The sequence below is a fragment of the Lagopus muta genome, chromosome Z (genome assembly GCF_023343835.1).
Source record: "Lagopus muta isolate bLagMut1 chromosome Z, bLagMut1 primary, whole genome shotgun sequence".
NCBI classification, from domain to species: domain Eukaryota; kingdom Metazoa; phylum Chordata; class Aves; order Galliformes; family Phasianidae; genus Lagopus; species Lagopus muta.
Genome location: NC_064472.1, coordinates 1,284,424 through 1,298,654, shown reverse-complemented (window position 1 = coordinate 1,298,654; position 14,231 = coordinate 1,284,424). Strand labels below are relative to the sequence as shown.

The following is a 14,231-nucleotide window of genomic DNA, read 5'->3' as shown; positions in this document are numbered from 1 at the left end:
ATATCTGTTGTCTTGTTGCAATCAAGCTAGTTCATCGTCCCCTTCTACTTTATATGATTGGAACCTACGCAACGCTACCCCACATCACAGGAAATTTATGTCTGCAGCTGTGTAGGTATTTAAAATAATCCCTAAGTCCAGACAAACACATTAAATATATATATATATATATATATATGTAAAAAGAGAAGTAGAAGTAGCAAATGTGAGGAACAGCTGAAGCATGGCGCTGTGCAAGAAGCAGCTCTTACAACCTGCTGTCTTTTTCTGTCTCTAGGCCACAGTAGGACTCGGAAAACCAGTTAGGAGTATGAACTCAAAGAGATGCAGATAAGAACCTGCTTCTTGTCCTGCTTGTTATCCATGCTTGTTTCCTCCTGCACCTTTGAATCCTGCACTCAAGAGGCAACCTGCAGGCCACAAGGCCACTGTGGTCCCCAGGAAGCCCCAGCACAGCAGCTCTGCAAATGGTCATATTGCTTTCAGTGGCATTTCTGGTGTCAATCTAAATTAACAGTTATTTAGCTTAAAAAAAGAACAAAACAAACAACACTTTTTTTTTTTCCTTTAGAACATACATGTGCTGTGAGAGAGACATGAAGCTGTTGGTTGTGTTCAGTGGAGGGCCACAAAGATGACCCCAGGGATGGAACACCCCTCCTATGAGGACAGGCTGAGAGCTGGGGCTGTGCAGCATGGAGAGAAGGCTGCAAGGTGACCTGATTGCAGCCTTCAGTATCTAAAGGGGAGCTGCAGGAAAGAAGGGGACAGACTTCAGCAGGGTTTGTGGTGATAGAACAAGGGGAAATGGCTTCAAACTTAAAGAAGGGAGATTTAGGCTGGATATAAGGAAAAAGTTTTCCAGTGAGGGCTGTGAGGCACTGGGCACAGGTTGCTCAGGGATGTGGTGGATGCCCTGTCCCTGGAGACTTTCAAGGCCAGGCTGGATCATGCTCTGGGCGACCTGATGGAGCTGTGGTGTCCCTGTGCATTGCAGGGGAGTTGGACTAGATGACCTTTAAAGTCCCTTCCAACTCTAAGCATTCTATGGTTCTATACTGTTCTTCCTCATGGAGATACTATCTATGCCAGGGGAGAATATATTAAGCAAGTAAGCTGTAAAGGCCAAGCAAATGGAAATAAGCAGACGTTACAGATCAAGAACTGCTGTCCTGCACACCAACTTGTGCTGCCATAATTTATTGGTTGCTGATTTAAACCAGATTATATAATAGCATGCAAGATGAAGAGAAAAGCCTTTTATTACAAAAATATGGGTATCGCGTAGCTCAACATGAACGGCAAATCCAGATAAAGTCTTGGTGCAGTTAGCCAATGACGCACCTACAAGGATTCACATTATTTATGGCTAAAAAGCATACAGATGACTCAACACATTAAATATTTAATTAACTCTATTTGGTAGCTTGGTTACAGCTAGAATCTGCTAAGATGCGGTAGCACAAGAGTAAACTGAGCTAGCAAGGAAACATGGAACTGTTCTACACTGAAAACATCCCCTAGCATCGAGTGAGGAAGCAGTGCTTGAATTACAATGATCAGGAGAGGACAGTAACAGTGCACAATGCTGAAATCCAATTACATTTCAAAGTTACCGGTTTCTTGTTTGAATAACTCACTGTCTGGTGGATGAAATAACCTTACTTCCAAAGGCACTGCATATACTCCACTGCCCGTGGACAGTTCTCCAAGAACACGTCCTCTCCTCCTGTAACTCAGCCCACGTTGGGTGCATGTGGCCCCACCGCAGCACTGCGCCCACAGGAAAGGTAGGAAAGCACACCTCACAACGAGCCTTATCGTTTCTAACCAATAAATAATTTGGGAAAAACAGAAGCCTCTTGCAGTGGGATTTAGTGCTGAGTACTACATACCTTGCAACTGAACAATCTCACATTTCCATTAAAAGCAGTAACTTAATTATCCCTTTTTTTTTTCTTTTTATTAAGCATTTCATTGACCTATTTAGATGTTTCTTCAAATCATTCTCAGAGGTCAGGATTTAGGAATTTGAAAAGCTTGGATCCCCAGTTTCTCCAATAAGAAAAGACAAGAGAAAAGAGAAGTCTAAAAACAATTAGAAGCCCTGTGTGTTCTTTTTTTAAATAAAGCACAGAAATTAAAAGCAGAAGCGTATCTTGTTTTTTTTAAACGCCAGCTTACCAAGATTTGTTTCTATGTTGACAAATGCACCTAACATTTTTTTTTCCTAGGCCTTCTTCCAGTTAATTCGTAGCATTTTACTTCAAAAAAGAGAGAACTTTTTAATTTTACTTTTCACACGCCAATTTAGTGAATGTATGAACAACAGGGTGCCAAAAGTCTTGTTCTCAGACAGGTTAAGCAGAGTGTGTCATTCGTTCCCAAGCATCAGTTCCTTGATTTCTCAGGAGTTTATCACCAGGATGGCTATGGTTTGCAGCGCTGGACAAAGCGAGGGTACAGACAGACATCTCGGATGTGGTGCCGATCCAGAATCCAGGTCAGGAATCGCTCCAATCCCAAACCATATCCACCATGAGGACACGTACCATATTTTCTCTGTGAAATTAAAAACACAGAGATTAAACATTTCCTTGTTATCTATGCCACAGTTGCAGTGATACCACCAAAGCAAAAAATAAATAAATAAATAACCCAAACATTAAAGAAAAAACCCTTCCAGCACCACCTTCTGCATGACTGACGAGGAATACAGATGATGCTCTTCTCAGGTAAGGTGTTCAGTTCCCGAATTTCCTGGGGCAAAGTAAGGACTAGAAGAGGAAAATGGAAGGAGGAAGTCATAACAATGCTTTTCCAACCTCCTCCTTTTCTCCTCTCATTAAATGAGATAGAGCTATTTGAGTCTGAAAAGATCAGTGTGCTTTTATGCTCCAGAAATGTAGCACAGTAGGGAGACACTACATAAGTAGTGTACTTGCAAAGCACGGTTCAATGAAGGCAATCTGACATGAGCAGCATCCGCTTCAGCAAAGAAAAGCCATTTTAAAAGAATGCAAATTATTATCCATTGCATTTTGGCCTTGGTTAAGTGACTATCTGCTTTTGGCCACAAAAAAAATCTTTCCAATTTCGACTGCGTCATCTTAGAAGTGGTTTAAGAAAATGACATGCAAGCACATTGAACCTACTTTACATACCTGATCAGTGTACCAGTAATACGGCGTGGGATCAATGCCTTCTCTCTTGTAGCCCTCCAGTAGCTCCTCACTGTCCCAGATACGCATAGAGCCTCCAACAATTTCACCCACATTAGGCATCAGCACATCAACCTACAACACACAACAGACCATACTGTTACAACTTGAGCACATGCAGGAAAGACAGCTCAAACTTAAAAGTCAACACATTCTCCTATGCAATTTCAAGCCTCCAAAGCAGAAGAAAGGCAATTTCTTCCAGACTCTATTAACCAATGGAAGAAATCAACTCACTGTGTTCCCCGACTTAATCTTTTATACTCTCAGTGACACTGAACTGCTAAGCCACAAAAGCAGTAGCTCTCCTAACATCCACCACTCCTCCAGGCTGCCAGACAGCTAGTTTTCAGACAATAAAACCTCTAAGGAGTCACCAACCAGAGGGAATGAAAATGAAGCTCAGAGCGATGTCCTGACATTTAAGCACTTCAGCATTGTTTCGTTTATTTCTGTAGCACCAACAAAGTCACACCAGCAGATGCTCAGAATGAATTCTGGAGTGAACTCACCAAAGTTTTCCTGTAGTACTCATTCAAGTAGATACCCCCACTCTATTTAGAAGGCAACACTATGTAAAATGTGAACTTACAGATTCTGTAAGCCGGGAATCATCGTGACAGCGCTGCATGTAGAAGGACTTGATCTCTGCAGGAAATCGGCACAGCAAGATTGGCTCATTGATGGTGTCTGTCATGAACCTCTCAGGGGCTTCAGGAATATCCTGAGGTTAAAAAAGGCTCTATTAATATTTAAAACAAAAAACACTCCAAAACCTCAAGACCCACAGCATATCAGGGAGGAAGTGCAAAAAGACACTTTGAGACCACATACATTCATCCTGATGTACCTGTATTTTAGAACAAATATCTTAGGAAGATCTCAAGAAACTGTATATATATATACATATCTAAAAAACATACAGATCTCAAAAACAAATCTCTAAATCTGTTCAATAAAACTCAACTCTACCCAATAATCCACACAGAAAATTGGGCACAACTAACAGACACCGAACAGCTTACTTTCTTTCCTCCCTGAAACTGTTTTCCAGTTTCTGGGCCTTAAGAACAAAAACCTTAGACTGGCTGGGGTACCCCACCTGCCCCTGCAGGGGCACCCAGTGCTGTGCTCAGCACCACATCCACAGGTTTTGGAAGGAAAACTCATGATTCTAGGGTGCAAAGATTACATGGAACCCTAACTCCCCCTCCAAATTTACATTCCCCAGCACAAGTGCAATGAGACAAAACAGTCCAGACAAAATCCAGGCCTCTCGAAGGTTTACAGCAAAGCTCATTATAAACAGGATGAGAATTTCACTCTTCATCATTCCAAGCAAAACACAACAGATTCACACAGGAACAGTGAACACAAGGGTGTCACGGTCCAAACACTGTTCTCCAAGGGATTTATACACCTTCAGTGTACAGCTGAAGGATTTTGTTTCTCAAGAGCCTCAGAAAGACTTACTTCCCCAAACTCATAGTAAGTACCATCATCCTTCTTCACATCATGTTCCTTTAGCCACTCAATTGCCTCAGCATAGTTCATTCGTCGGAAAGGACGTTTTGGGGGCTTGAAATTCTGTAAACAAGAGTAGAGATCCCAACACTTAGGAGAGTGGCATTCTAAGATTTACCTTTCCAGTTGATCAACAAGTCCACTTCCTCAGAGCACACACAATACTCTGTGTTGTGCATCAAAAAGTTACTACTTAAAAGCTTGAAGTACAGAAAAACTAGAGCCAAACAAAAGCAAGCATCTTCCAAATCCAGCGCCTCTCACAGAACAGATGCTGAAAAAGTCAGCAGGAGACGGAGGGCAGGAAGCATTTTCAAAGCTGCTTTCTTTCTGTCTGCACTCATCACACACACTAATGTTGCAAACAGTGCAGTCTGCAGGGCTTCCAAAACCAGGGCCACAAAAAAGCACTTTTGCTTCCCTGTGCACTGAACTGGTGCAGAATTTGCTCTTGTGGGAAGTTCATAGGGTGGGTTACTCTTCACACCTCCTGCTCATCTGTGATCAATTTTAAAATGGAACCTCCCAGTGTTTACCAGGAAAACAGGTCAAAATGTCAAGGATGAGAGCGTATGTGCTCTGAGAGGAAAGCTGGTGACAATAGATAAGATGGCTTTAAGAGACTACCAACTATCCTTGCAAAGGCAGCAGGAGACAAAGGGTCTCTAACAAATGAAGACAGCTTCACAAAGCTTCATCTTCCAGGATAAAAGTACAACAGCAGAATTTCATTTCTCACTTGTGTGCGACCTGTGAGTACCAGCTGATCATTATTACGAGCTCCAGGATAGAGGTTTTTATTCCACTGGTACTGTACACAATAAATGCCAGCACACTGCTGGTTCCTGGACCATATCAGCCACGTTTAAATTCTTCCCCCCCAGTCCCCAGCTCCTGGAAGAGTCATTGCCAGCCTTGCAGCATTTTCATTCTTTATGTCATTTTAAATACCTCTTATGTAAGCAGAGCCCACTGCCGTGCCCTGTCTCCCCTAGGTAAACAGGGTGACCAGGAAAGGTAAAGACCACACTGCGCCCCACACATGGCTCCCACACCACTGCTCACTTACCGGGTTGAGGTCAAGCAGTAAGCCTGATGCAGGTGATGTCAAGACTCTGTCCACTACATCACAAACTAAGCTCTCCAAACGGTTCAGCAAGTCTTCAAAACTTATAAAAGGGCATTCGGCTTCAATGTGAGTATATCTGAAACATCAGGTCATGATGTTACATAAACAAGCACAAGCAACAGATTTTTAGCTATGAAAAAAAGTCTTCTAAGAAAATACACAAAAACCACTTTAGTCCCCTTTTTCAGCTCTCCCACTTTTACTCTGTGAAGGAAATCAAACAAACAAAAAAAAAACCCAACAGTGTGAACTGTGCATTCTTAAATGACAAAGTTTCCTACAAATGCATCAGCTCTGCTTTGACCAAATCCTCAATATCAACAACCAGCTGGACATTCACTGACAGCAGGAGTTACCCCCAAATACACTTTTGCTCAGCTGTTTCACTTTTGCATTCTGCTGTCTTCTCACTGTGCTTTCTATCATCCAGCCACCTGCTACTCCCCCAATTTAGAAATTCACTCGTGCATAAATAACAAAGAAGTACAACTCTCTCCATACTCTGCCAAGTGTCTGCGTGTCCTGGATTGCTCAGCTCTGTACGACTGAGCAATACAGAAAACGTCTCCTAGTGCTGGAATGCAGGTCTCCAGGTAGAGCTGAGATGACTGTGTTAAGTAGGCCTCTTCACCAAAATAATCCAGCTTGAACAGAGTTGAACCTCCTTCCACCTGTGTCTGAACTAATGTTGGTGGTGTGACCTGCAAAAGACCAAGAATTAAGGACAATGATGACACTGCATTACAGCAGTGACGTAAGGCCAAAATACCATCTACAGAAGTCTATGTATGCACACAAGCATTTCATTCTGATATGCTTCAGCACCCCAGAAAGAGATATTCATGCCATTTGTGAATCATGTTGTAACATCTATACACCTCAGAAGTGTCCAGACACCTTTGAGATCTACGTCTGTGAAAGCAATCACATCACGGCTCCCTACGAAATGACCTTTTTCTCCCCATTTCAGGTTAATGGGGAAATCTGTAAAGGCTTTCCAGAAAAAAGATTGCCTTAAAGTAAGGAGCTTAAAGCAGTCACTTGCCAAGAAGGGCAAATATACTTACTTCATAATATCCATTGGCAAAGAAATGATCCCTGAAGGCCTGCACCACCATGGAGCGCACCTTGAAGATTTTGGACATATTCTCGCCTCGAATCATCATATGCCTGTTGTTAAGCTGCACATCAACCTCTGAATCCTCATTGAGGAGATTGTCAGCCCCTCCTGCTGGGGCCAGACCAATAAGCTCCCAGTAATCACAGTTCAGCTCGTGGCCTCCTGGAGCCTGACAGTTTGAAAGAGAAACAAAACTTGAACAAGTGCATTCTTCACTTCTGTCTGGCACTGCGACAGAGACAGCAATCCAGTTTAAACAAAACATACTAAAATCCTTCTAAGCATAGTGCTCTCAAAGTGACTGTTGAGTAATCTGATCATATCACCCTTGCAAATGCCATTTGGAATCCACCACAACGTGAATGGGACTGAGCACTACTGACAGATAAGTAGAAGCTTCCAGATGCATTAAGTGCTATGTTTATTCATCTGGAAGAACAGACAAAGGCAAAGGAAAACTTCTTACTACCTTCAACTAATTAATGAGTGGTTATAGAGGAAAACGGGGCAAATATCTCAAGTTGTGGGACAGGAGATTTCGATTGGCTGTAACAAAGGGTGGTGAAATCCTGGAGAATAGACCTTGTTGACCACGCCATCTCCTTCCTTGGAGATGTCCACGTGTGTTTGTGAACAAGACAGTTGGCAGCCTGACCTCACATCAATCTCCAAGATGGGCCAGATGGCTTTCACAAGTCAGCACTTCACCAAAACATGAAAAGAGCAGTTTTCATGCTGGCCACTTTCCCCTGTGCTGTTTGCTGCTATCCAGCAAGCAGACCCCAGGGCCAGGGCTCAGTGCTGCTCTCAGCAGCTCCCCCGTGTGGGTCACTGCAGGCCTCTGTCTGACAAAATGGCATCTTTTTTCATTTCAAGACCAATGATTTTTATATATTTGGTGGATCTCTGCACTAGAAGCATTACAGTGCTGTGACAAGATTGAAAACCAAAATGCTTTCAGGGTATGTAACATCACAAGCAGTAACAAAAAAAAGTAGTAGCTTAGAAGTATCAAATGCATGAAAACTGTTTAAAAAATGTATTTGATCCCTGTCCTGTTTGCCTGCGTTTAATTTTAGACATCATAGTTGCAAATGCCATGAAAGAAAGGAGACTGTGCTAATTTCTGACAGGCAAACACAGCAGTAGCTTTGGCAAGTGGTTGGTTGGGTTTTTTTTCCCTAAATCAAATTCATCCTGAAATCATTCAATGTTTCCACCTTTGCTTTTCCTCCTGTCTGACAAATGAGAAAATGTTAAAGAGGAGAACCAGAACAGAGCACCATCCAGCTCCCCTACCTGCTTGCCTTCAGGAACAAGGTTCAGTGTGCCATACACTGCAACACTGCTCTCTGTAGAGAGAAGGAGCCCGTTGTAACACTGACACTACAGAGAGAAAGAAAGGGACACAGTTAATTCTAATTTTCAGTTTTCCTGATAATAATAAGATCTATTGAAATCACAGACAAGATATGCTTGTCATGCTGACAAAAAAAAACCTCAAGAGTCAGGAGATACCACTTAACAACAATATAATTTAATCAGTAGGCTTAGAAGAACTTCAATTACTTAATAACAGAACTCAATCAAAAACAGGAGGGGAGTCAACTCTTTGAAAGGGAAGATAACTGCAGAACAAGAGCAAATGGTTTTAAGTTGAAAGAGGGAAGATTGAGGTTGGATGTCAGGGGGATGTTCTTTACTGTGAGAGTGGTGAGGTGCTGGAACAGCTGCCCAGAGAGGCTGTGATGCCCCGTCCATCCCTGGAGGTGTTCAAGGCCAGGTTGGATGGGGCCCTGGGCAGCCTGGGCTGCTATGAAATGTGGAGGTTGGTGGCCCTGCGTGTGGCAGGGGGTTGGAGCTTCGTGATCCTTGAGGTCCCTTCCAACCCTGGCCATTCTGTGATTCTGTGAATATAACTTACCAATGCATCTGAAAGGACACACTGAAGAAAACCTGTGCCATCTCTCAAAACAATGAACATCAAATTTTTTCCTGGTTAAAAAGAGGGAAAAAAAAAATAGGGAGACTCAGATGTATTCACTGATCCATCTGAAAAGATCCAAGTCCAAAAACACAACACCCACTACTGTGCAGCTTACTGCAGAAGGACCACGATTTTATTTTTCTATTAAAGACAAACCACAAGCATGTTCCAAGACAACACTGAAGTATTAGCTCAGTTATAAAATAGCAAGAGAATAGCATGCTCCAAGCTCAGCATGGCTCGGATTGTGCTGTCTTGCCATAATTTTGCCATGGTCCAGAGAGAACCACACGTCTGTCTAATTGTAATGCTGTACACAAAGGCCCAAGCTACACCTGAAGTGACAAAGGGACGTCACCCTGGTCATCCATATCCCCACAGCAGCCTCTGACCCAAAGACTGACTTTCTAGAAAACGCCTGAGATATCCAGGTGTGTATCTGCTTGGTCACGTCCTTGAGTGATAATGTGAAAAAATGCCATCTGTGAATGGTATCAGCTTTGTCATGCCCTTAAGGGCTTTTGTTTTTTTTTTTTTTTATAAGCAGCCTACTAGAAAGTTTTGCACAAGTCTGTCACTTCTCAGCAAATGCTGTCTTGCAAACAAGAGCACCAATTGCTCTGAAAACAAGTTTAACTTGTTGTACTTCTAAAAGAGTTTATGCCTATTACCTAGCTTTAAAGAAAATTCTCTTTTGTTAATCATGCTGAGCAGGTGCTAGTTAGCTCCTTAGTCCACAGGATTAGACTCAAAAACAAGTCTTTTAAGAAATCCTGTAGGACACAGCTCCAAATCCAATATCTCAAAAATCTGTGACTAAGAAATATCTCCATCCTCATACAATATGCAGAATTTGTCAGCGTTGGACTGATTGGTGTGATATACCAACAAGGCCACATGAGCGACGGTCTGAAAACTTAAGAGTGAGCACTGTTTCATTTAATGTGAGTTCTGATGGCTACTAAATTTGTTCCACCTCTCTGCAAAGGTTCGGTACCTTACAAGAGCTTGTGGCTTACCTTGCCTACGTAATCTGTGAATCCAGCCAAAAATCTTTACTCTCTGGCCTCTGTAAGCCTCCAGAGCACCAATCTTTACCTGTAAAACAAGGAATGGAGAGGAACACAATAGAGGAACACAACTCACCATTTAGATGGAGTTTTCTACACAATTACTTTAAGTACACGTGTGAGACATTTCCCTCCCCAAAACAGTAACTGCCATCACAGATGCAACTCAATCAGCAGAAAATTTAGAAAGGGTGCCTCAAACACCATCTCCTGCAGTCTGAAGTGTGAGTATATCTCTCTGGATTAATTTCTGAAGACATCCAATAGTTGAGACCAGGTAGAAAAGAAGCAGAAGGCACCAAAACGTGGACCTGGCAGAGGTATACCCAGATGTGTAGCTGAGGCACCAAATCCCCAAAAGCAGCAGGACTCTGCAAATAGCCAAACAGGAACTGTTTTCCACGCCTCAGTAACTTAAATTACGTCCTCTGATCAGCAGTGTTTCACCACTCTCCACTACAATAACCAGCCAAAGCAGAATTAATCCAAACAGAAATACGGCCTCTGCCAGCAGATACTGACACAAAATAGCCTGATGCATGAATCAAAATGGTTCAGATAGCCATTGGGTGTGTGGGAAAGTCTGTATACTGGAATATACCAGTAACTAGAAAAATAAAATGATGTTTAGGGACAAGAACCCAACAGTGGCCTCCAGCAGATGCCAGAACTACAGAGCAGAGAACCAACCTTTGTGCAGACAACATGCTGAAACAGAGCCACATACCAACCATCCCACATCTTACTCACACATTTTGGTTCTGGAAGACTGGGATCATTCTTGATGATAACTTTCTTGGCTTCCTCCAGGTTCTTCTCTCTTCTCAACAGATCTTCTGCCTAGTTGAGATGAAAAAGAAAATATTAACTAATTGTGACCAGGCTTTCTAAGTATGGGCTGCAAAGTACACTTACAAATACTGTTGTCATAAAATGCTGGTGCATAGCTTGCCCCTAATTCAAGGCCAGAATGAGAAACACTGCACAGCAGCATTTCTCGTTTTTCCCAGAAAGCCTAAACCCAACAGATGGTGATAACTCAAAGCTCACTCAGTTTTACCCATTTGCTTGCCCCCATCTAAACAAGGACAAGCTGTAAATAACATACGTATAGTAATGATAAAGGTGAAGAACAAACTAAATGTTTATGGATGGGGAGAACAAAACTAATGACATCCTGTGTTTTTGTAAAGGAAAGGCAGCATGCTTAAATCATAGAATCACAAGGTTGGAAAGGACCTACAAGGTCATCTTGTCCAACCCTCCTCCCATTACCATTGCTACCACAAGCAACTAAACAAGCTACTTCCTCCAACTTGGCACCACTTGCAACCTACCTCTTTCTTCTCCTTCGCCTCATTCTTCATTTGTTCCCTGTGCCACAGTTTTTTGACATTTTTCATCTGTGACTTTGAAATAATGGCCCATCTCTAAATCAGTCCAAGCAGAGAGCAGAAGACAGAAGGTTACAACTGTGGCCCTTCACACAAAGAAGCTTTAAAACAATTTGTACTAGGAAGATCAAATGTTACAGTACCTCATTTTCCTTCTGTGAATCCACATAAATAGTAGGAAATGGTTCCTTTCCTGCTGTCATCAAAGCCTAAAAATGTGATGGGTAGAAAAAAAAAACAAACAGTGGTGCTGCAAGTGAACTAAAGGAATTCTAAAGCAACTAAAACTAAAAGAATAAAACTAAAGGAATAAAGAGAGACCAAGCAGACAATGCAGCTCCGGCCCTTTTGGTCAGAGCTGAAAAAGTTCGTGCAGCTCAGATAAAAGAGTGCATTTGCTGTACTTACCTTTAAAACAGTTTTGAATGGTTTCTTCTGCGTTCCATCACCGGTGGAATCATTGCCCTCTCGTTCAGAAACATACAACTCTTCTGTAACACATCATAAATACCAGGCAGTTACTCAAGGAAAAGAAAAAAATCAGCAATGGTAAAGCACAAGAGAAAACCAGACACACCCAGGGATGCACACCAGGACTGATGGAGCTGCCTTCTGCCTTCCTTATAGCTAACTAACTTCCAGGCAGGCAGGAACAAGCTGAGAAAGCTTGGACAGCTCAGGCCAGCTTTTGGCTCATGCACAGCTAACAACTGCATCACCGAAGAGATGGAAAAACCTCCCTCCCTCTGCCAGCAAACACCACAGAGTGAGACAGCCCTGCAGACACAGCCCTGTCCACGTGCCAACTGTTACAGTGTGAATCACAGAATCTAGGTTGGAAGGGACCTCAAGGATCACGAAGCTCCAACACTCCTGCCACATGCAGGGCCACCAACCTCCACATTTCATAGCAGCCCAGGCTGCCCAGGGCCCCATCCAACCTGGCCTTGAACACCTCCAGGGATGGACGGGGCATCACAGCCTCTCTGGGCAGCTGTTCCAGCACCTCACCACTCTCACAGTAAAGAACTTCCCCCTGACATCCAACCTCAATCTTCCCTCCCTCAACTTCAAACCATTTGCCCTTGTCCTGCTGTTATCTCCCCTTTCCAAGAGTTGACTCCCCTCCTGTTTGTAGGCTCCCTTTAAGTATTGAAAGGCTGCCATGAGGTCACCCCACAGCCTTCTTTTCTCCATGCTGAACAAGCCCAGCTCCCTCATCCTGTCCTCGCAGGGAAGGTGCTCCAGTCCCCTGCTCATCTCTGTGGCTCCTCTGGACCCTCTCCAACAGCTCCCTGTCTTTCTTGTACTGCGGGCTCCAGACCTGGACACAGCACTGCAGATGGGGCCTCAGAAGGGCAGAGTAGAGTGAACGCTTGTGTCCAAGGTTCCACGGTTTGGTTTCAGTTTGCAAAGATCAGAGCACACCAAGGGCTTCTATACACCCCTGCGCTTATGCACACAGCTACAGCTGTACCTATGTGTGTGTAGCTATAGGGATAGATAGCTGAGCATGTATAGTCATCCACAGACATATGCTCTGCTCTTTGTTCCTCGTGAACTGCCAAAATCCGCGTTAGAAGTCCTGGGCTGGACAGAAACGCATTATTTGCTCAGCTATTGTCTGTTCACTTCTTATTTAAACGCCGCAGAACAATTCCAGCCTGAAAAAAACTGAGCTGCGTGCGTGACACGCTGCCACGACGCAGCCGCCGGCAGGGTTCCGCTGCGTCCCACACAAAGTCACCGTATTTGGCGCAGCTGTGACAATTTTCCCTTCCAAGAGCCGAATTCTTCACATGCCAAGGCCAGGCCGCGCCCAGGGGCGCCGTGCCGCCCCATCGCTGCGCGTGCTCGGGGTCGGCCCGGACGGGCCTCCGCGGCCCAATCCTCCGGGAAGCCCAGCGACCGCGGCTCCAGGCGGCCGCCGCCATCTTCTGCTGAGTGCCCGACCGCCCCCACCTCCCCGACCGCCCCGCCGCCTCACCCAGCGCCAGAGCCGCCGTCCTGCCGATCACCTCCCCCGCCATGGCCGCCGACCGGAAGTAGCCGCACCGCGCTTCCGTCGCTCTGCGCCAAATCGCCGCCGTTCGCGTCAGCCCCGCCCCACTGAAGCCACGCCCACTCGCGTAGCCCCACCCCCGCGTAGCGCCGCCTTCTCTTTTGCACGCGGGTTGCCCACCTGTGATCGAACTGCAGGTTCAACTCTTCGTGGGGTTTTCTGCCTATTAGAATCGCGGAGTAGAACGGCTTAGGTTGGAAGGGACCTTTAGGATCATGTAGTTCCAATCCCCTGCTAGAGGCAGAGACACCTCCCACCACTCCAGGTTGCTCACAGCCCCATCCAGCCAGGCCTTGAGTGTTTCCAGGGACGGGGCACCCACAGCCTTGCTGGGCAACCTCTCAGAAAAGAATTTCTGCCTAATATCTAGTCTGAAGCTACCCTCTTCCAGTTTCTTAAAAAAAGAAAAAAGCCTGTAGGTTCTGGAGACAAAGGTGATCTTGGCTTCAAATTTGTACCTTTTGTACTTCTTGTATTTTTGCACAAAAATACCTTTAAAAAGATGATTCTAAGTAACTCCATCTGAAGAAGAACCCTTCCACTTATTTGTGCTGGAATAGCAGCAGTAACGCACTCATGTTTATTTATCTGACTTTACCATGAGACATAATAAGCACAGGCTAAATCTTGGCAGTAGGACAAGCAGGAAGGGATGTGAGTTACAGTAAGGAAATTCTATGAGATACTAGGAGAAATATTTTACCCTGAGGGTACTCAGCTCTTG

At 44.2% G+C, this 14,231-nt stretch overlaps 1 protein-coding gene across 1 annotated transcript; it reads right to left on the bottom strand.

The window, feature by feature from the left end:
• Positions 1–1,244: 1,244 nt before the first annotated feature.
• On the bottom strand, positions 1,245–13,539 carry NARS1 (asparaginyl-tRNA synthetase 1). Its single transcript, XM_048931605.1, has 15 exons — positions 13,433–13,539; positions 11,854–11,936; positions 11,589–11,654; positions 11,389–11,481; positions 10,802–10,891; positions 10,001–10,079; positions 8,919–8,989; positions 8,294–8,380; positions 6,942–7,163; positions 6,376–6,575; positions 5,815–5,950; positions 4,695–4,808; positions 3,814–3,945; positions 3,165–3,296; positions 1,245–2,562 (listed from the first exon to the last, which is right to left on the bottom strand). The coding sequence occupies exons 1-15, from the start codon at positions 13,473–13,475 to the stop codon at positions 2,431–2,433; spliced, it is 1,680 nt and encodes a 559-aa protein (XP_048787562.1). The 5' UTR covers positions 13,476–13,539; the 3' UTR covers positions 1,245–2,430.
• Positions 13,540–14,231: the final 692 nt, after the last annotated feature.